Genomic DNA, 24,469 nt, shown 5'->3' with positions numbered 1-24,469 from the left:
CTCATTTTCATTTCTTTTTGGCAGTGAAGGTATTTTCATCTCCCCTCTCGGTGACTGATAAACGGCAATACGACATCGACGCTTGACTCTTGACATCCTAATACTAATCATTTAAAGCACAAATTCTAATTAAATGACTTATTATTTTCAAATTATTTTTAAAATTATACTTATTTAATTTTTATATACTATTTTTCAAATATAAAAACTATAATAACGTGTCAAACCCGTGTCCGTGTCCTATATTTTCAATAACTGATGTGTCCCGTGTCCGTGTCGTGTCGTATCCGTGTCGCCGTGTCCATGTCTGAGCATCATAGATTTTAAGTAAAACCCTAATTTCCAAAATTCACATTTTTCATAAAAACAACTCACATTAGGGTTTAAAAACATCCCTTAACTCTTTCCTAAACTTTTCTCAAAGGAATCTTAAAGAAAAATCAAGCTTTTCTAAAACCCTAATTTCATTCCTTTAGAGAAAACTCAAGGAAAGAAGGAGAAAACTCAAGCAAACATTTTACCTTAGCCTTCCCTTGGATTTCCCTACGATTCCCTCCATGAACGGCCGTCGGAAACCGCTCCTAGACTTGCCGGAATCGCCTCCTACCTGCGCCCCCTTCTCCCTCTTGTGTTCGGTTCGGCCGAAATGAAGGAAATGGGGATCGAACCATTCAGTCCCCTATTTAGAATGGAAAAGCTCTCCTAAATGCATGATTGCTTATGTGCCCTCACTTAAACATCTCAAGCTTAAATAAACACTAGGGGTAAATAGGTATTATGAGATTTCCCTAAATTTTAATTTCAAATCTAGGCGAAATTAGCTATAAGTTTTATATATCAATTTTCTTAGAATTTTGCGTAGAATTTTGTAAAAATATTCCCGTCGAAAACCGACAACCTTAAATTTTTCACTTAAAACTCATCGCGGTGCTTTGAAAAACGTGCGATGTCTAAAACAGTATTTTGCGGGTTTTACAGCTTCTTATTGCTTCTTAAAGTAACTTTTTAGTATAAAATTTTTAATTTTTATACTAGAAAGCTACTTTAAGAAGCAAAAAGAAAGCCGTCCCAAACGGAGGCTTAATCTCTATTTTTCTATTTAATTGTGCCAAAACATTTTTATCATTAACATGATATAGTTTGTTCTCGGATATTATTGGTTGATTTGTATGAACCTAAATTCATTGAAATTGTTGACCATGTATGTGCTACTAAACTTAAACCCCTTATCTTCATATCAATAATGCCGCTATCAATCATAAAGGAGCTAATCATTTGTTCTCTCTTGTGGTGGATTGGACCTTAAGTTTGGCTTGAATTCTCCCTAAACTTATCCCATCCAACTGGCCACCCATTGATTGGTCCCGGCTTCCACTTATCTTTTACCAAGCTTTACCCTTGTGTTCAAATGCTCTCTACATGTTTTACTGCAATACAATTTTTTTATTATTCCAATATAATTTCTTTATATCACTGTGTGAAATTTGCTCCTTTTAGTGTGACAGTGGTTGTCTTGGTATTTTTGGTACTTATAAGCAATACATTGGCGTAAAAGGCAACATCTGAGTGATTTGATTTTGAAACAAATGTACATGGACAGTATAGTGGTTATATGGCCTTTATTTAGTTACTTTCTCAAAAATTTTCTTATGCTGCTTGAATTGACAGTTACATACCAAAGATAACTACTACATTGCGTGATCCTTGTGAAGTTGTGAGAAGACAGACATTCATCTTGCTTTCAAGATTACTACAGGTCTGTCTTCCCTGATCACTTAAAACTTAGAGGTTTGCTACTCAATCATTAAATGATTAGTCACCTCTCAATAATTGGTACAGAGAGACTACGTGAAGTGGAGAGGTGTTCTATTCCTAAGATTCCTATTGTCACTTGTTGATGATTCTGAGAAGATAAGGAGTCTTGCAGACTATTTGTTTGGGAACATTCTTAAAGGTGAATAATCTCAATTGTGCTGTTCACTCTACCACCTTTGTTACCAGTCTAGTGCATTTTTGCTTATTGTTATTTTTATGCAGTTAAGGCACCACTTCTTGCATATAACAGTTTTATAGAAGCTATATTTTTTCTTAATGGTTGTAATGCTTATTCTGGACTAAGCGAGGCTTCTGAAAAAGGATCTCAGCTTTTCACATTAAGGTATCTAATAATGCAGATACGGTGCCATCCAAGCCTGCTTACTCATCTTTCACTCTTTTTTTTTTTGGATTTTGAAATCCTTCTGATAGTGTTGTTTGGTGCAGTGGCAAAGATGAAAAAGCAAGATCACAGCGGATGCACATATATGTTTCTTTGTTAAAACAAATGGCACCAGAGCATCTTTTAGCGACCTCAGCTAAGTTATGTGCGGAGATCTTGGCAGCTGCTTCAGATGGGTTGCTTAGTATTGATGATGTAACCGGACAATCTGTTGTGCAGGTATGGCTCATTTTTTTTTTTTTTTTTGGGAAATTTAGGGGCATAGCCCATTTCATTGCTTAAAGGAGATTACAAGTAAGTAAAAAAAAAGACAAAATTATAATCCATAATCACCACAAAAACGGATTATGAATTCTAAAAAGGAACAAAATACAATCAAAATTTAGAACAGTAAAACTGGAGGCTGAAAAGCCTCAAAGGACTCAGCTTGCTCTTTGTGCTCGGTAAGGGTCAAAACACGAAAGGGACATAAAGAGAGCAAGACCCCTGGTTGCCGTGAAGACCGTCCAAGGGGGAGCTGATAGGGATCAGCATTCATCATTGTCCTTTCAAAAATAAACTCCCAGGCAACCTGACAATCCAACAAAATTCGCAGGCACCCCAAAATTGTCAAGACATAAGCATAACAGTAAGCAGAAATCGGCTGCATCAAAACAGATCCCAGAACCAGAGAATCAAACGTTGTGCCAGCCATTGGTTTTGAGAGAGACAGCTTTTCTAATCTTTGTTATCACAGTGGTTTGACTATCCACAATACCACCAAAAATCCGTTCGTTTCTAGCTCTCCATAAGAAGTAGATGATAGCAGATGTAGTTAGAAGATAGAAATTCCTGTTATGGGCTAATAACCTTTGCTCGTATATAGAGTTATATAGCTGATGCATGTTTGGCCTCATAAGGTGATCATTCAGCCAAGGTAAAAAATATTTTGCAACTTCAAAAGTGAATTTGCACTCGAAAAAGAGATGGGAGATGGTTTCCATATCATCTTGACAGAAGCAGCACTTGCACGAAGTGTTAATCCCACGCTTGGCTAGAATATCAGAGGTTTTTAATCCATCTTTAAATGCAAGCCAAACATACACCGAGTATCTAAGAGCTTGGTGCTTGAACCAAACATACTTGTACCAGTTTACCTTGCCCAAATGATTAAAGAACTGCTTGGAAAAATCAACAAACACAGGGTTTTGCTTACCCTCCCAGAAATGGTTTTCCTCCTGAGAATTGATTGGAACAGCCTTAATGAGAGAGGAGATATGGTTATCAAAAGTGAGAGGCAGGTTCCAGGTATCCCTAAGAATGATATAAGAGACTTTCCAGCTAAAGAAACTGGAGTAGTTGAGTAGAGAGTTAGAGATCTTCAGGAATTCAGCAATGGAGTGCCCCCCACACCAAGGATCCCAGATAACTGAAAGATTGCTACTGGGGAACACAGAGAAAGAAATACAGTGTTTAATACAGCTAGCAATCTTACACAGGAATTTCCAATAATGAGCGTTGTTAGCTGAATTAAAGTTCCAAAGGGAGTAGTATTTGGCTCTCCACCAACAAAAAAGGAGACTGCTAGAATTTAGAAACCTCCAAATGACAGAGCAAGCGAAATGATGGTAGAGAGAGTCAATAGACGGGATTCCCAAACCCCCATTATATTTTGGGCTACAGGTGTTTTTCCAAGACACTGTAAAAAGTTTTTTCTGTGTGATATTGCCAAAGTAAGTAAAACGAGCGCACATATGATTTAACTGCTTGATAACACCTTTTGGCATGATAGATCCACGAATCCAGTAGGCAATGGTGTTGCAAATTGTGAACTTGATATATTGAATTCTTCCTGATAGAGATAAGGTTTTTGCTTTCCACCCCTCTAATTGAGTAGAGATTTTTTCCAATAGTGGCTGGAAATCTTTAAGCTTCAGCTTCTTGTAAAAAATAGGCATTCCCAGATATTTGATGGGGTTTAAAGATTGCTGAACGTTGAGGATAGAGCAACTGTCCACACCCATGGGACAATTTTTGGAGAGCAAAATAGAGCTTTTTTGAGGGTTGGCTTTCAGTCCAGTAACAGAAGCAAAATTCTTAAGAATGGAATTGAGAGTGTGGGCATTAGCAGTGGTAGCAGAGCCAAAAACAAGCAGATCGTCAGCAAACATAAGATGAGTTACCTCACAGTTATCAGCAGAAATACCAGTAAAAGTTTTATTGGAAACAGCCAAATCAAAACTAGTAGAAAGACCATCCATAATTATGCAAAAGAGGTAGGGAGAGAGCGGGCATCCCTGCCTAATGCCCGAAGAAGAGTTGAAATAGCCCTCAAGCACACCATTTATGCAGACTGAGAAATGTACATTAAAAGTACATGCAATGATCCAAGAGATGAACATTTCAGGGAATCCTTTTGCTTCAAGCCTTTTGTAAAGATACTCTCTAGAGACCGTGTCAAAAGCTTTTGTAATATCAAACTTGGCGCAAAAGAACTTATGTTTAGCTTTGACATTGAAGTGGCTAAGCAAATCAGCAGCTAGAAGGATATTATCCGAGATAATTCTTTTATGAACGAATCCACCTTGGCTAGGATGAATAATATATGGCATTACTTCCTTCATCCTATTGGCTATAATTTTTGCAATGATTTTGTAGATAGCATTACATAAAGCAATAGGCCTATAGTCTTTTACATTATTGGCATGAGGCTGCTTAGGGATAAGAGCAATAGCTGTGGCTTTTACTTGATTGGGCATAAAACCAGTGTTGAAGAAGGACATGACAGCTTTGCACAGTTGGGGGTGGATAACATTCCAAGTAGCTCTATAAAATTCAAGAGTGAAACCGTCTGGATCAGGAGCAGTGTTCGGCTTACCAGAGAAAACAATAGCTTTAATCTCCTCCATAGTGACAGGTGCAATAAGGGAAGAAATCATGTGTGATGGAATCACGGTTCCAGTAGGAATGAGATTAGAAGTGATATTCAAGCATTCAGGCTCAGTAGGATTAAAGAGATTTTTGTAGTGATGAATAAAGACTTTAGCAATATCACTGTGGGTGTTATAAGTACCTTGGTCATTTGAAATCTCCTTGATGCGTTTGTAGTTATTTGAGATGTTGATTTTAGTATATAAGAATTTCAAGTCATCCTCACCGTGTGTTAACCATTTAACTTTGGCTTGTTGGAAGATCCAGCTAGTAAGAGTGGTGTGGTAGTAAGCTAGCTTAGAGTTGATGGTCTTGAGATTGCAATTGAGATGGTGGTCCAAAGGGTTACTTTGGATTTGGCTGATAACATTGCTTTGCTGAAGCATGAGAGAGTCAATTTCAGTTTGGATGGAATTCGCATTGGACCAAGTTTTATGCTTGATGGTATCCTTAAGAGACTTAAGCTTATAATTGAAAGCACTCAAAGGGCTGCTCTTGTTGGGGGCAGCAAACACTTCCACAAGACAATTCCAGAAATCAGAGAATTTAGTGCAGTAGTTTTTGAAAAGAAACCTATGCCCTCTCTTGTTCTCATTAGCATTGACCAAAAGGAGAGGGGAATGGTCTGAGCAGTCCGGGTCACCAACTTTGTAGAAAGAGTTGGGGAATTTTGAAAGCCAACAGTCATTGATCAAGACCCTATCCAACTTGATATGTATGGGATTGAGTTGTTGTTGATTGTGCCAGGTGTAGAAATGACCAACAGAGGAGAGATCTTCCAAACCAGCGTTAAAAATCATACGATTAAAGTCTCCTATTCTAGAACTAGTAAGAGAACAACCACCAGCTTTCTCATCCACAGTCCGGCAACAATTGAAATCCTCTAGGATAGCCCAAGGGGAATTTATAGTATCAGCAATAGCTTGTAAGTTGTTCCACAAAATTTGTCTTTCCACATGAGAATTGCTTGCATACACAACAGTAATAGCACAAATAAAAGTAGAGTTAACTTTTATAATGCCATGAATAAATTGGTTAGACATGGAAATAGGGGTGAAGCACATAGTGTCAACATTCCATTTTAACCAAATACGACCGGGGCTGGAGTGACTGGAATTATCACAAGAGGCTTCGTTGTGGAAAATTTTGTGGTTGGATTGAAACCAAAGATTAGAGAAGCTAGAAGGGGTGATTTTAGCTTCAAGGATACAGAGGAGGTCAAGGTTGTGGGCTTGTATTAGTTTTTTGCAGCACATAACTTTGTCCGGGTTGTTAAACCCACGGATATTCCAAGCTGCAATGTTGGGGAGGGACATTAGGACTTTGAATTGGGTGTCGAGGCTTTTTTTGCTTGCTTGCCTCTAGTCTGTTTTTGGTTTTGGGTATTTGGGTGCTGGGCTTTGGTAGATTGAGATGTGGAGGAGGAGGTTTCTGTGGATGAGTTGGGTATGTTAGGCTGATAGTTGCGGGGAGAGGTTTGGGGGGGACTACTGAGATTAGGATTGGTGTTAACAGTAGAGCGAAGGGTAGGATTGTTTAGGGAGTTAATATGTGGAGGGATGTCATCACCATTTTCATGGTCACATAAAGCATGAAATTTGTTTTTGGTGTTAATAAGGGGCATTTCTTGGTTTTGAGGGGTGGTATCAGAATTCTCTTGGATGTCACCCGAAGGTGAATTCAAGTTCGGTATGAGGGTACCAAGATTAGGTTGTTGCGGCAAGGGCAAGATGGTTGAGAGAGTATTTATAGGGTTATTTTGATTAAGCTTGTGTGGTACAGGTTTGGGTATGTTGAGTCTAGGTGGAGGTGAAGGGCGAGCTTTGCGGCTGGAACTCCTTCCTCTCGTTTTTATGGTGGTTGGGGGCTTCAAAATTGGATCTTTGGGGCAGAGAGTGGGTGGATGCATTATAGACCCGCATTGACTGCATTTTTCAGGCTTCCAATCGTATTGCACTCTTAATGGTGTAGATTTACCATCTACACAATAGAAAATTTCTTCAGGAAGAGGGGAGTTATTGGTGACTTGGACACATATTCTCGCAAAGGTGAGGCGAGTCTTAGCCGCGGTGAGAGCGTCAACAGCGATTGGAATACCAATACAACTAGCAAGTTTAGAGATACCTTCGGGTGTCCAGAGAGATAGCGGCAAGTTCATTATTTTTATCCATAAAGGGATGGAGGGGAACTCCTCACGTTTAGGCACGAAATCTGGCGTCCATTTCTGCTGAATGAATGGCTTACCGAAGAAAAACCACGGCCCGCCAGTCCAAGCTAGCTCATAATCTTCGATAGCAGTGAATTTAATCAAGAAGAATCCATCATCCATAGTCAAGAGAGAGGGAACCTTTGAGTGACCAAGTCTTCTTGATCATCGAAAGCAGGGCTTCATAAAAAGGCCTCCTTCCAATCGAGTAACCGATGAGTGAAAGGGACCATTCAGGCGCTCCAGCTACAAATTGCTCGCTGGTGAACTGAGCAGTCAGATTTTGCGCGGGGACAAAAGAGAGGGAGTGAGAGAAAGTTGTAGAAACTTGCGGAGTGGTAGTAAGCAAGTTCTTCCAAAGAGGAAGAACGTCATTTGCAGCAGCGGAGGAGGAACCGAGAGGCGGGAACTCATCTACAGCCATGGGGAGAAGCCCCCTGGCCGAAGAGTCGGCGTAGAATCAGATTAGGGCGAAAACCTCAAAACCCTAGCAGAGCAAAATATCTCTCTCAACTTTTTCAACTGGGAAATGGTATGGCTCATTTGGTTGATGATAAATTTCCATGTCATAGATGCCTCCTATAATTTCTAATAAATTTCCCATCTGAGATGCTAATATTCCTTCTCCTTATCACAAATATATTATTATTTTTTAAATTAACTCGTGACTTGGGCAACCAACTATCATTGGCTCATTTGGTTGCTTGCACCTCGTACCCGCGCCCCCTTCTCCCTCTTGTGTTCGGTTCGGCCGAAATGAAGGAAATGGGGATCGAACCATTCAGTCCCCTATTTAGAATGGAAAAGCTCTCCTAAATGCATAATTGCTTATGTGCCCTCACTTAAACATCTCAAGCTTAAATAAACACTAGGGGTAAATAGGTATTATGAGATTTCCCTAAATTTTAATTTCAAATCTAGGCGAAATTAGCTATAAGTTTTATATATCAATTTTCTTAGAATTTTGCGTAGAATTTTGTAAAAATATTCCCGTCGAAAACCGACAACCTTAAATTTTTCACTTAAAACTCATCGCGGTGCTTTGAAAAACGTGCGATGTCTAAAACAGTATTTTGCGGGTTTTACAGCTTCTTATTGCTTCTTAAAGTTACTTTTTAGTATAAAATTTTTAATTTTTATACTAGAAAGCTACTTTAAGAAGCAAAAAAAAAAAAAGCCGTCCCAAACGGAGGCTTAATCTCTATTTTTCTATTTAATTGTGCCAAAACATTTAAATTTATCATTAACATGATATAGTTTGTTCTCGAATATTATTGATTGATTTGTATGAACCTAAATTCATTGAAATTGTTGACCATGTATGTGCAACTAAACTTAAACCCCTTATCTTCAAATCAATAATGCCACTATGAATCATAAAGGAGCTAATCATTTGTTCTCGCTTGTGGTGGATTGGACCTTAATTTTGGCTTGATTTCTCCCTAAACTTATCCCATCCACCTGGCCACCCATTGATTGGTCCCGGCTTCCACTTATCTTTTACCAAGCTTTACCCTTGTGTTCAAATGCTCTCTACATGTTTTACTGCAATACAATTTTTTTATTATTCCAATATAATTTCTTTATATCACTGTGTGAAATTTGCTCCTTTTAGTGTGACAGTGGTTGTCTTGGTATTTTTGGTACTTATAAGCAATACATTGGCGTAAAAGGCAACATCTGAGTGATTTGATTTTGAAACAAATGTACATGGACAGTATAGTGGTTATATGGCCTTTATTTAGTTACTTTCTCAAAAATTTTCTTATGCTGCTTGAATTGACAGTTACATACCAAAGATAACTACTACATTGCGTGATCCTTGTGAAGTTGTGAGAAGACAGACATTCATCTTGCTTTCAAGATTACTACAGGTCTGTCTTTCCTGATCACTTAAAACTTAGAGGTTTGCTACTCAATCATTAAATGATTAGTCACCTCTCAATAAAAACATGCTTTGGTACAGAGAGACTACGTGAAGTGGAGAGGTGTTCTATTCCTAAGATTCCTATTGTCACTTGTTGATGATTCTGAGAAGATAAGGAGCCTTGCAGACTATTTGTTTGGGAACATTCTTAAAGGTGAATAAAATCTCAATTGTGCTGTTCACTTTACCACCTTTTTTACCAGTCTAGAGCATTTTTGCTTATTGTTATTTTTATGCAGTTAAGGCACCACTTCTTGCATATAACAGTTTTATAGAAGCTATATTTTTTCTTAATGGTTGTAATGCTTATTCTGGACTAAGCGAGGCTTCTGAAAAAGGATCTCAGCTTTTCACATTAAGGTATCTAATAATGCAGATACGGTGCCATCCAAGCCTGCTTACTAATCTTTCACTCTTCTTCTTTTGGATTTTGGAATCCTTCTGATAGTGTTGTTTGCTGCAGTGGCAAAGATGAAAAAGCAAGATCACAGCGGATGCACATATATGTTTCTTTGTTAAAACAAATGGCACCAGAGCATCTTTTAGCTACCTCAGCTAAGTTATGTGCAGAGATCTTGGCAGCTGCTTCAGATGGGTTGCTTAGTATTGATGATGTAACCGGACAATCTGTTGTGCAGGTATGGCTCATTTGGTTGATGATAAATTTCCATGTCATAGATGCCTCCTATAATTTCTAATAAATTTCCCATCTGAGATGCTAATATTCCTTCTCCTTATCACAAATATATTATTATTTTTTAAATTAACTCGTGACTTGGGCAACCAACTATCATTGGCTCATTTGGTTGCTTGCAGATAGAAAACATGTTTAAAAAATGATAATTTTGGTTTACCTTTTTGTATGTGAATTTGAAATCATTACATTTGAAAAGGTTTCTTAAGACCTAGACTTTACACTTCATCTAAAAACCTGCTCTGTATTTTTTTGTTAGTGATTGCTTTCTAATGCTGCTAACCCCATTGATGATGGAAAACTAGAACATGAATCAGGAGTAACCTTCTTGAAATTTCTCCACGCTGTAACATTCAAATGCTCATACTTCATCATTTGATAGGACTGTTTACACATTTTGGCTTGCAAAGAGATGCGAATCCAATCAGGCAAAGCCTCTGACACTGCCGAGATGGATGATGATGGCGGAGACCCTGCCGGAAGCGCCGGAGCTACAGTTCTTGCTGCGAAAGGTAGAGTAGTCACCCACGTTGCCAAGAAGAACCTTGTCCAGCATGCCGTTCCAATATTTATTGAGCTGAAACGGCTTCTTGAAAACAAGAACAGTCCTCTAATGGGCAGCCTTATGGATTGCCTCCGCGTGCTTCTCAAGGACTACAAGAATGAAATTGATGAGATTCTGGTCGCCGATAAACAGCTCCAGAAGGAGCTCATCTATGACATGGAGAAGTACGAGGCCGCCAAGGCCAAATCCACAGTTGCAGAGGCCATGGCCGCCAATGCTCAGCAATATCAGACCTTTTCGTCACCTGCCAACAGGGTTGTATCAGGTAGCGGCGTCTTTGCAAAGCTGTCTGAGAAGCTGGGGAGTGGCGGCAAGATTGGTTTGGCAGTAGCTGATGCAGCCGCGAGGGTCACAGCTAAGTCTGTGCTCAGGGAAGCTAACCAGAGCATGAGCATGAGGAGGACGCTGATACCATCAAAGAGCATGCCTAGGGTTAGGACTAGTGGTGATGGTCGAGTCAGCAATGGAGCTGGTGTTCAGCAAGCTAATGTACTCGAGTCTCTGCGGCGAAGAAAGATGTTTGTGTCTGATGATGATGAAGATTAGTTAATGTTTTACTTAGCTTCCTTTGGGTTAAATGAGTTTTTAAGTAAATTTTTGCATTAAAAAGTTGCTTTAAAAAACACAGTAAGAAGCTGTCAATTAAAGAAAAAAAGTTCAAAGTATGTTATTTATCATCCTTGGGTAACGATTTAATAGTATATGGAAGTGTTAAGAGTGGCCATCATTTGTCTACATAAATGAAGCTAGGCAAGCTTGAATCAACGGGATAAAGTTAAATCCAGGAGAGGATTAGGCTTACTTACATTAAGGAATGGGTGAGGAGGAGTTTTGGAGAATAAAAATTGTCCCGATATCAAATATGAATTGCATTAGTCATCTGATTGCATTTAAAAAAATATATTGAATTTATTTTAAAATAGATATAATATACATTATTTATGTATATAGTCTTAATAAAATTTAAGCTCGTTTTAATAAAAATTTTCCATCCATCTTTTTCTCTCCATTATCTCTCTCTCTATTGACTCTCGTCTTCAATTATTTTGGTTATTTTTTTATCACCCAAAAAAAAAAAAAAATCATTCAAACAAACGTAACTGCATTCACAAAGTCAAGAATAGAGTTGGAAGTCGTTGGCATTCCATTAATACAATAATCATTTTCCCTTTCATACCAAATTACGAAAAGGCATCTTCAACTTGGATCAATTTGTTTCAAAGCAAAGGCTATAAAAATCACTTCAAATGCCCAAAGATTGCTTAAAAAATCTACCCAACAATAATTCAAGCAAATGTCATCTTTCATAAAAAAATATATGTGATTAAACCATTTATTATCTTGAATTCATAATTATTTATGAATCACACCCATTTTAAATGAGAATAATTGGCTACTTACTTTACCATATAGAAAATTGGCTAAATATTCTTAGGGGCTATTTGATTTGGTGAAAAGTAAAATCAATACTTTGGATTTAGGGTTTAGGTGAATGATTTTTATTGTTTGGTTTAAAGGTGTAAATTTAGAGTAAAATCTTAAATGATGACGGCCGACGAGCGGCAGTGGCGGTAGTGGCTGGAGATGACGGGCAGAGATGGTCAGTGACGATGTCGGTCGGTGGTGGCCAGTGGGCAACTGTGGCCAACAACTGCCGGTAGTGGTGGCGGTCGGTGGTGGTGCAAACAAAGGAGGGCGGCCGACGGTGGCATGTGGTGGTCAAGCAAACTGTGGTGTAAATGATTTTCACTTAAAAGTGAGAGGGGTTTGATTTATACTCAAAATGAACTACTTTACTTTGCATTACATTTACTATAATTTACTTTGCATTACATTTACTATAATTACTTTGCATCCTTTTGTATTCCAACCAAACACCAAAATTTATAAACTTCTATTTTTGAAATACTTTACATTCTAAAATAATCCAACCAAACAACCTCTTAAGAAGTTGTCGGTTTGACGTACTATGATAGTCGAGTAGCCAATTAGTTGATTAATAATTTGCCTTAAGTCATCATTGCTTAAGTAGTCACCACATCCGACTTCTTAAATAGTAGCTGCTAGAGCTAACTAATAAGGCATAATAACTAAATGAACAATTCTTATAACATAGTTATTGTCACAATCCAACCCGATATAATCCGAAATTGCACATATCATATCGTGTTCGATTGTGGAAAGGCTGATCACAAAATCTAGTTGGAAAAGTACTGAAACAAAACTTATAATTTATATACTACATAGAGACACTACTGAATGCAATATGAAGCGAAAGATTATTGAAACTCAAAATGATTTTCTATGTAACATCAAAAAATATATACAATCTGAAATCTATTTATAGCAATGCTTGACAACAAAGAGAATAATAAAATAAAAACCAATCCTGTAAAAATCTAAAGTAACAAAAACATACCTACAACACATATCAGAGTATGCTATCCAAAACTACTTAACTTGTTTGTTATCTATCAATTGACTTGAAAACATTAATAAAAATAGGAATGAGCTAAGACATCTCAGTAGGCTATTGCATCATAAAATGAAAAATAATAATTGAAACTAAAAGAGTTGAATATATTGTGCTGTAACAGTACTGTATGGAAAACTGAGACTGAAACTATAGCATAAGCTAAAAAAAATCTCAAAAACATCAAAATTTTGAAAACTGAAATAGGAAAAACATAACCTACATTGAGACTAACAAATTTTCCAATCAGGCCGACATACAAAAACATCTCTACAATCATCAAACTCTAGCTTTTCCTCTTCTCTCTCCTATCTTTTCTCACTTTTTTCTTTTTTTTTTCTCTGTTAATGGAGATATGCTCAGGAAAAGAGGTTTTAATAATAATAATAATGATAATAATAATAATAGTTATATATAGTTAATTCTTAATATAAATTCATAGAAATTCTTTTTGTGATTCAAAAATTATAAAAAATATCCATAAAATAGTTCATGTTATTTAAATTTTTTTGATAAAATCGGTCTGCAAATCGGACACTTAATGGTCTCAAAACTTTAATGTTTACCATTAGGTGCCAATTTTTTAAGGAGTTTAATCAGTGCTAAAAAAAAAAAAATTAGTGAAACTAAAATACAATAATATATAAGTTATGGTACAGATAGTTTTGATTTGAACTTATAATGATTTCCGAAATAATTTTTGACTTCTATACTTAAAAAAATATCATTTGTAAATTTTTGAGTTATAACAGTCACCTAGTTGAGATGAGTTCTCGTGTAGCGTGTCAAGTCTCTTCAGTATATTTGAAAGTGCACATTTCAAAGCCATAACTATCATGAAGACAAATGAAATTAGTGCACATTAATTAACAAAGAGCAACTAGTAATCAATTCCTTATAAATCAAGCATATCTTTGAATTAATCTTTTAATATCTTAGAAGATTGCATGCCCCACATTGAGATATGAGGAAAAGATATTGAGTTATATAAATAAAAAGTTATAATCATAAAATGCATGTCACCTTTTGGTATGCTACTATATGAATTTCCCTTGAGAACTTCATATATTAAGTGCACCCATAATGATGTATTTTTTAGGATGAGTGATATCTAAAATAAAATTAAAAGGATAAAATTGTGAGGTTTGATATTAGGGGTGTCAAAATGGGTATTCGGATTAGGTTCGGGTCGAACCTAGAATTGACGTACACGGGTCCATTTCCGCTAAATCATATCGAACACGACCAGGTTATGTAAATCGGTCAGAAATTTATTCCTGGACCCGACCCACTGAGTTATCGGATTGATCCAACCTGACCTGTGGACTCTGTTCCTAGAGCTCAAGTGCGAGCTGCATGACTGTGTTGGGGGCGAGGGCGGCCTAGCATGATTGCGGGTGTTAGCACCCAAGAGGGTGAGTGCATAGGTGTGGGCAAGTGTGAGCGTGCATGCATGTGCAAGTGGGCGAGGCGGACCACGTGCGGGTGCATTGAGCATTCGAGCATGAGTGCAGGGCGAGGGCAAAAATGTTACGTGCATGAGCAGCACTACAATAGGATTGTGTGTGGGGGGGGGGGTGTTGGGGTTACACAATTCAATTTGGGTTGAAATCAGGTTATCAGGTTGACATGGACTCGACCCAAATTATAAATGGGCCCAAAAATATGGCCCAATACCAATCCGTTTCTTTATCGGGTCGACCTGAATTTTTTTTTTATCAGGTTTGGATTGGATTTTCTGATTGTTTCACTTATGGACACCCCTTTTAAATATTGTATAGGATGAAAGGACTATACTTTGCATACTATGGAATGATTTGTTATGATTTACATCTTAAAAAATTGCTGGACAAATTGCTTGCAAATTGAAACGTGACATCACGATACATTTGCCTAATATGTCTGCTTGCAATGACAGTTTTTTGACGAAAGTGTTATTATTATTTTTTTAATGGAAAAACTTTTTGAAGATATATTCGATCAGCTAGAATGATAACAATTATACAATGATATGTGGATAGGAAAGAGGCAAAGAGTGTTGAGTGAAGGACCTAAGAAATTATTTTTTTCTTTGGTTATTTGTATGTTTAGTAGAACCCAAAATTGAGTGATTTTGATCTTTTTAATTTTATCTTAATGTGACTCTAGTTTTGACTATAATTATGATAACATCAGACTTAGTTATATTGAAGCTTTCAAAATTGCATCATAATTTGTAACAATTTAGATGAAAAGTGTAAGATAAATGGTCGCTATATTTTAATTGAATTGTGTATGTGTGAAAAATAAGCAAAAATAAAATAACATGAAAAATTTGTGTATGAAAAAATAGTTTCTCTTTTCATATAAAAAACAAATTGATTAAGCATAAATCTCAATGTAATCTTTTTTAATATGGCTTGCATATAATAAAAAAGAGTATCTCACTAAAAGGAATAAGACAGATCCCAAAATCACTCAATTATGATATTATTAAGGCTATTAAACATTGAAAGAGTGAATTATCATTAATTGAATCAATATGCAATGTCCAATAGAGTGTTTTGAAGATTTTGACTAAATTACTAAAATAACTCTTCATAACTAAAAATAGACTCCCTTCTCCACATGAAGGAGGCTAATATTAGGTGCTAAACATGCATTTGGAGTTAAAGAGAGTTGTAATAGCATGTATTTTATCCTAATTAAATAAATTTTTAAGGAGTTATTATAAGTTTAAATAAAAAATCATCTTCACCATAACATATATATTATATTCATGAAAGAGAAATTATTTTTCATAATTTTTAGGCATTTATGCAAATCCTTAAGAAATTGATATATGTCAGTACAAGTGAGGATTTTGGAATAGCAAGGTGTCTTTTTTGCAATCATCGTGTAATTATTTCTATATTATAGATATTGAGATTATGAATATTTTAAATATTTATTTGAGATTTTTTGCTAGGTAATTTTGGAAAGCAGCCATTTTTATTAATTCTGAAAATTTTTTGACATATAAATATAGTGTTTTCTTTTTTCATTTAAAGCTTCAGTATGTTATTATAAATAATCTCTGATAATTTGGTTAATTTTTTAAAATTGTTTAATTTTGCTCAATAACGTTTTCTGTTGCTTACCGTTAAGATATTTTGACACTTTTTGAATTAAATATTTATTTCAATGCATTGAAAATGAATGTGAGTATGTGGTTTAGTAATAGATGATCACTATTATTATTATAGTACTGTGATAATAATGTGTTTGAGAAAAAATAAGTAAGACCTGGTTATTTGCTTACATTGGCTGGAGACCGATTGCCCTACATAAAATGGATCAACATGCTTTCCTTCAAATATAGTAGTTTGGTTATACTTATTCACGTGATACTGATTAAGAGTTATAAAGAGATGATTACTTTGCTGACAGACAACGAAAGATGACTATATTTATTGAGTTAATAGTTTATTGATACTAATATGATACTGAAAAAAATATCGATTAAGTTAAAACTTTTTTACTTGTTTAGTGTGACTGCTGAAATGCATATTATTGAGACATTATTCATATCACTATCTGAATTTATTATCACTGTATTATTTTACTACTCCTACCACTGCATTAGGGGCATAACTAGCCTTAATTTTCAAGAGGGCAAACTTGTAAGTAATTGTTGATGTTGTCTTGACCCTTCACTACTAGAAAATGGGTCTCAAAAAAAAAAAAAAAAAAAGAATGTGCTTTGGAAAATTAAAAATTTAAGATATTTTGTGATGGGTCTTTTTTGATTTGAAAGATTTGATATATATATTGTCTAAAGTTTCATTTGAGATAATTTTCTTACTGTTTTGCTTTTTTTATCGTAATCATAATTTTTGTTTGACAAAAAAATACTTAGAAAAAAAAATACTATAAAGTTGGTTTCTATAACGATTGGTGGGGGGGGCAATTGCCTAAGGTTGATAGTATTTAAAAATTTTTTTTTTTGGGGGGGCAGGGGGGGGGGATTGCCTAAAAATCCTTATAATAAAGGCTAAATAATAGATGGAGGAGGACAAATTACCTATAAAATCATATAATAATTTTTTTTTTTGATATGTTATAGTAATGTACATAATTTACAGTATGATTATATAGATCATGAGTGGTGTACATATTTTTTTTTTGAAAAAGTGTGTGTGTGTGTGTATATTCACTAGTATTTATATTGATAAAAAAAGTATGTATCTCTAATTGTAATATATTAAAAGATAAAAGAATAATTCTTTCAAATTAGATTTTAGGGCGTCACAAGAACTCTCCGGATCATCCACTATGACGACCACTCATAATAATAATTATTATCTGATCACTAATGCTAACCATCAACATTTGAATATAATATCCTAACCATTATCACCTAAAATTTATCTAGACCACTATCTATCACCACTATTGCCTAACTACGATCTCATGAGCATCATCATTTTAATGTAATCCCCAACCACCATTGTCTAACTAATGTCACATAACTAGTCTTTTACGACAATCGCCTAAATATGATCTCCCAAGTACCATTATTGGACCATAATCTTTTGACCATTGTCACCCAACTATAGCCTCCTAACCACCATTGCCTAAATATATCATCACATTACTATCGTTATCCAACCAGAGTTGCTCGACTATATCACAATCTAACCCCATATGACTCGAAGCTGCATGGGTCATACAATATTTGATTGTGACAATACTCAAATCCCAAAATCAAATCGGATCGAAAAGTACTTAAACAAACTTCCAATTTAGCACACCACATAGCCACCACTGAATACAAATATAAATCGAAAGACTTAGTCTTAAAATGTTTTTTTTATATATCATCCAAAATATATAATCTGAGGTATCTATAATAGCACTTGACAATATATAACATAACCAAATAAATGTTAGGCCTGCAAAATAAAACTAATTAAATCAAAAGGCATACCAACATCCATAGATCGGGGCCTACTATCGAAACTACTCTACTCACTCCTTACCTATCCCCTATCCTAAAAATAAAAGCAATAATAGGAATGAGCTAATGCGGCTTAGTATGTAATCGTAGCCTAAAATAAAAATCAATAATTGAAATCAAAAGAATTGAAAATATTGTGCTTTAATAATAAACTAAAGTACTGTACAAGAAGGTGAATTGAAAATATTGGGTTTATTCTAGGCTTTATAAGTTTATTATGTGGTTTTATTTATTTCAGGTCAGAAGAGGGGCCATTACTTTATGTAGTGAGGTGAATTGAGATCTTCAAATTCTTTTCTTTTTTGTTTTATTATATTTTGTATCTAGGAGCTTTGATAGACTTATTAATTATTAGTGATCTCGTGAAAATTATAAATATAATTTTGGTGAATGAATATAGTGAAAGATTTTAATGAGTTTAATATCCAATTAATTTTTATGGATATTAATTTATATTGATGATTTATAAAGCTATGGTAAATAATTATAAAATAAAATAAAAAATTCTTCCAATTTTGATTTTGGGGCGTTACATAAACCAACTTCTAAAGGTCTCCATAAACTCTTTCCAATTGATCTTTGTATTTGACATGCCCTAAAATATCTCTCTCTACTGGCCTATCACGGGCACTTAGCTTCTCCATGTAAAAGAAACACCACCAATGAAACTCTTCTTCCCTTTAGGCACTGCATACTATCAAATTACTTCTCTACCTTTATCAGCCAATCCTTAGTTGCTAAAGGCTCAACATCACCCTGGAAATGAGGTGGCTTCATTATCAAAAAGAGTTGCAAATTCTTATTAACCTCATCTTCTTTCACTCCATCCATTCTACCTTGAGCCTCGCTCATCAATTAGGTTACTAAATCAGAAGTCACCCCCCCTATAGTACTCTTGCTTGTTGCAACTTGATAAGAACTATGTTTATCAACTATCTCTTGCTCTTGGTGGTTCATGGTACAACAACACTTTAGCTAAATAAAAAACGTGTTCAATTTTACAATACAATTAACATATAATAATCTATATTAGAATCTAAACTATATTCTCATACTAACATAATTCATTTCTTATAGCTATGGTTATAATCCCTAACCCTTTTAAAATGTTATTTTAATGCCACCTAATTGAAGGATTAAACTAAATTATTTATGTAAATAATATATCCAACAATTTTTAATAACTAGATCAACTAATATCCAAAATATAAAAGCAACATAATCAACTTTCATTTCATCAAAATATAATGATTGGGGATGTTAATATTTGACATGACCAAAAAATTTGGGCCAAAAATTTGACTTGAACCCAACCCAAAATTTTGGGTATAGGTTAACTCATTCAGAAACTGGGTCAGATTTGGGTTTTAAAGTCTGACCCATTTCTAATTTTGTGTAGGGTTCGGATTAACCTGAAAACATAAAATTGACCCAAATCATGATCGCACTCATCCCCATTGTGCATTTGCGCTATGCTTGCTTTCTCCATTCATGCTCTCCCCCATCACACATTCTCGCTTTGTCACGCTTGCCCCTACTCCCCATCATGTATTCATGTTATCCCCATCGTGTAGACACACCCATCTCACCTCGCTTTATCTTGTTCCATCTCGCATGCGACACACCCTTAGATGGATGCACCTGCATGCTTGCCACGCCCCGCCACGCTTCACTCCACCTTGCCCATAGGCTTCGCGCTTGTTGATTGCTTGGATTACGGGTACATCACGTAGCACTTCCCTCGCCAAATTGGGTCAACATCTCAGGTCAGGTCAAACCATGTTTAGGGTGGGTCGAGTCCGAGTTTCAATTTCAATCCCATTTTTGTAAACATGTCAGGTTTAAGTTGAATCAATTGAGGGTGAGTCAATTTTAGGTTGGACATGAACCCAGCCCAAAAATCCATTTTGAAACCCATAATAATTACTTTAATTGAGAGCATGAATGTCTATATATTAAAAAAAAAACATTATAAAAATTAATACCTTAAACTTAAAGCTCAGAGAATCATCCCCTATATTTGATCTATTCTACTGGTACTTTCCTTTGCTTAAAATATTTAAGAAAATATAGTGAGCTCAACTAGTTCAGTAGACCTCCCTCCCATCCTTACCTATCACAAATATCAATATCATATTCAAATATTTAAAGTAATTAATTAAATAAAGCATACACACATGAATTAAAGTACAATTAAACCATAAAGTTACTAGAATTTCAGTATTATACGTAAGTTCAAAGCTAGCACTTATGCCCATATAAATATTATAACATAAGTTCCCAAATTCAATACATAATACTTATTCTCATATATTCAGATGTATTTCACTTTCACTTTTCTATCAAAGTTCATACAAAAGTTCTGAGTTTGCTAATGCATATTTTAGAATAATTCTTAAACTTAAGGCATTCAATTATTAACATATGAAATACTTTTCTATCAAAGCTAGCACTTATGTCTCCAATTACACTTATGCCTCCCTTTACCTCCCACACATGCATATAGCAAGTGGAGCGGTAATCTCTCCCACATCTATATCAGATAGATAGGGAAAGAAGAGTACTTACAATATTATTTAACTTCTTATACTTGTATATAACAAGTGGAGTTAGAATCTCTCTCACATTTGCATCAGGCAGAAGGGGTCAGAATAGTACATTTAGGGCTCTTGTAACATAACATAGAGTACACCTTTTCACATTTTAGAATATCTCAAATGCCATGTTATGTAGAATGCAAATGCAATATAATAGTAACTAATTTAGATATCTAATGTAGTATTGAGAAAATGCATGAATTCTCAGTAAAAGATACATTAATTGTAAAATAGGATACTCACTGATTTTTTTTTTTTTTAATTATTTGTAACTTTAGGATAACATTCATATGAATATTTCAAGACATTTATATAACTATTGTATTTGCCAAAAAAATCTCAATTCAATAATATACTAAATATTTGATGTAGGAAAAATGAACCATTAAAATCTCATTTCATATAGTCAAAATATTTATAATAAGGAGTACAATAATATACTTAAAATCATATAGTGAAAACTTCATAAAATCTAAAAAAAAAAAACTCATTTACATCAATATCTTTGTATAAGTTTACTAGAATTAAAATTAGAGACACGGGTTTAAGAGTTTACTTCGAGCTTTAAAATTTCTCAAATAGGCCAGATGGATGAATCCTGAGTTTCACCCTTAAAATACTCTCTCTCCTCTTCTCCTCGCCCCTATCTTCTTTTTCCAAAAAGGTTGGGTGGAAAAAAATGATTTATGCAAAAATAGTTTTAGATATTTATATATTTAAAATCCATTAACTTGACCTAGTGATGCGGTACCCAACAACCCAGTGCCGATATGCTCCTAAAGAATCTTTCAGATGGTCTCAAAAAATCTTTACCTAAGGCTCAATGCAGTGGCGACACTTCCTCTGCATCACAACACACACCAAAAACCTATTTTTTAATTTTCTTGAGAGCTCAAAGCCGCGGCACTGCCATCCCTAACGTCACAGTGCCCACAGAACAAATTTTAAATGTTAGTTCATTCATGCACCATTAAATATTTTAAGAAATATAAATACTAATTAAGATAAAATTAATGATCATTAATAGATAATTACTTGGATTTTAAACAACATATATTACAACCACAATCTTCTGATCACCATCCTCCAACTACGATCTCCTTACTAATGTCGTCTGTCTATAGTATCTAACCACCTTTACCTTACAACTATCTCCCAAATACGACCAATAATATTAATGGCCACCATTACTTATAAGGTCATTGTACACCCATAAAAGCTAATGCTCATCAATTTTATTGCCTACATTTGTTAACAACATTGATGCATATTTATGCCTAGAAGACTAATGCATGCTGTCAAGACAAACATTAATGCCCTTTGACTTTTTCATTGGTCATTGCAACCAATATCAACTCACACCATCACCTATAAGATCCGGGCACATCAACGACATAAATAATGATGTCCATCATCACCTATAGGGTTATTGCATGTCATCATCATCAATGTTAACTCCTACCAACATTGTGACTTACCATTGTCAACAATGTTGATACCTTCAATTGCCAATAAGATTGACGCAAACTATTACCAATGACACCAAATATGATTCTCAATGTCAATATTAATATTTATATAGTACTTCTTAGTCTCTAATTGTAATAAATTAAAAATAATGAAAATAATTTTAAAAATGTAAATATAAAAAAATTGAAAATTTGAACTGGAGTACTGCATCGATGTGCATGCTAGCTCATCGGTGCTAGGACGCATCGGGAAAGCATCACAGTGGCAATGGGCTCTTTAGAATTTCAGGAAATAATTTAGCATAGCGGTGCTACGACATAATGTTGTTTTGCATATAGCACTGCAGCGATGTGCCAATGGAGTGCCGCGTTGCTCGATGCTAAATAACATTTTTATATATTTTATATGCGATAAGCCTTTCCCCCTTCCCATTCAATTGACTTGCCGGGTAAGGAAGAAGGCGAGGAAAAGGAAGAGGGGAGAAGGAGGAGAAAGAAGATTTTGAGCCATTTTCTTTGATCGATTAAATTATGAGAAGTCTTCTGATCTTGGTATGCAGTTTGAATTTGACTTCTTTTTTCAATGATTTCAATTTCTCAAATTTTATCTTTCCTAAAAGTGATTAAAAATGTAATGTCTCTTATTATAATGATTTTTCACTATATAACTATTGATATGTGACAAACATTTTCCTCCTATCCATTTTGACTGATTAATATTAAAATTCTATTGGGTAATTTGGATATATGTCATTTTAACTATACTATATAATATAATGTTATTTATAAAATGATCAAGAAATAATGTATTGTATTTAAACATGAAATATATGACATGCACCTATTTACCATTCAGTAAGGTCAACATGCTTTTTTTTGGCATATTACAGGTGATGAGTGCATAATTGCATTGGACATTTATATGATATTTATTATTATGCTCTATATGATGTGACATATGTGAAAAAGGATACTAAAGGTTGGCAGGAAATTATTGATTTCTTCAAGTTGGTTTGAAACATGTTACTCTGTGCAAGATGGTGGGCCGCCAGACTTTTTTTTTTTAAATATGGCTTATGGTGAAATGATATGAAAAAGGGAGGTATAAGGAGATTGATTAATATGATATGATAGACCAATGGACAAAATATGACAACTGCTTAAATGAAAGCCACATGATTGACTTATGATATGTGATATGAAAATGATTCCTGAAAATATGATTAATATAACTGAGACTAGTTCTTGTAGGGTTAATCTACATGACCAGATACAAGAAAAATATCACAGGTAGCCATGTGTCTTATCTTGCTTATATTGCTTACATTGATACATTACTTGCATATGCATATGATAAGAACATATATGATAAATGACATAAATGACATGATATGATATGATCTATACATGATGCAGGATATGGTTGATCCATGTATGTTATATGAATAATAAGATTGATATGAGTGCATATGGTATATATATGAATCACATGCTATGAATTATATGATATACATAATATGTTGCACCAGTATTGGATAAACTGCATTGGATATGATGTGTGATATGCATACATAACATATACATTATACAACATGCATATGATAATAACTGGTGTACGAATTTCCTAAATTGATATATAGACTAAATTATTCAGTAACTGATAGGTATATAAATGATGGAATCTGCTGATTCTTTATTTGATTACCGATCACTGCTAATAAGATATACATTTTATTATTGCTCATATGACATGATACTATTTATAGTTGCTTTTACAAGCTTTTATATTTACATATTGATTGAATGATTACATGCTTATTGTTCATATTGTATTGCATTGATTTCAGTGATAGGTTCTAATAATCTACTAAGCTGTTAGCTCACTCTGTGATTTTGTATGTTTTTCAGGAAGAGGACATGATCCAATAGAGTGAGGTAGATAGTGATTTTTTTTTTAAAATTTATGTATTTTATTTTATTCTTTTGTAATCAGGAGTAGAAAAATAAATCGATTGATGTACTGATGAGACTCATGATTATTGCACATGAATTTTGAAAAATGAACATATTTTTATGTATATGATTTTTAATTACTTATGTTGGATTGAATTATATCAACGAATTATTAGAAGATATGATAGTTTAATTAGAGGTTAAAATAAACAATTCTTTCAAATCTGAACTTAGGACATTACACTAGTCTCCTCTCCTAAAAAAAGCACACAAACGATATTTTAAAACTAACTCTAATGTATCAAGGTTCTAATAAATTTCATCATGAAGTCCATCGTCTACATGTTATGCCTACTTATGTAACACATTTATTACCCAATTATAAGTAATGATATAATTTGTAAAATATGATATATATGAGTTGAATCATTCTAATTGGACTAAGCCGTGCAAAATTTTTCCTTTTTTTTAATTTCATG

The 24,469-nt window shown here is 34.5% G+C and overlaps 1 protein-coding gene across 1 annotated transcript in view; it reads left to right on the top strand.

Moving 5' to 3' along the window:
- Nucleotides 1-11,244, top strand: part of LOC110100835 (condensin-2 complex subunit D3) — a 41,777-nt gene extending 30,533 nt beyond the window's left edge. The window contains exons 5-9 of the mRNA XM_020828524.2: nt 1,669-1,756; nt 1,840-1,954; nt 2,038-2,158; nt 2,263-2,437; nt 10,338-11,244. Of these exons, the coding sequence (XP_020684183.1) occupies nt 1,669-1,756; nt 1,840-1,954; nt 2,038-2,158; nt 2,263-2,437; nt 10,338-11,066 (1,228 nt within the window). The 3' untranslated portion in view covers nt 11,067-11,244. The remainder of the gene's footprint in view (nt 1-1,668; nt 1,757-1,839; nt 1,955-2,037; nt 2,159-2,262; nt 2,438-10,337) is intronic.
- The last annotated feature ends 13,225 nt before the right edge of the window (nt 11,245-24,469 follow it).

The sequence above is a fragment of the Dendrobium catenatum genome, unplaced genomic scaffold, assembly GCF_001605985.2.
Source record: "Dendrobium catenatum unplaced genomic scaffold, ASM160598v2 fragScaff_scaffold_1271, whole genome shotgun sequence".
Taxonomy (NCBI): Eukaryota; Viridiplantae; Streptophyta; class Magnoliopsida; order Asparagales; family Orchidaceae; genus Dendrobium; species Dendrobium catenatum.
The sequence above is the reverse complement of the archived record's forward strand: the minus strand, read 5'-3'. Positions and strand labels throughout refer to the sequence as shown.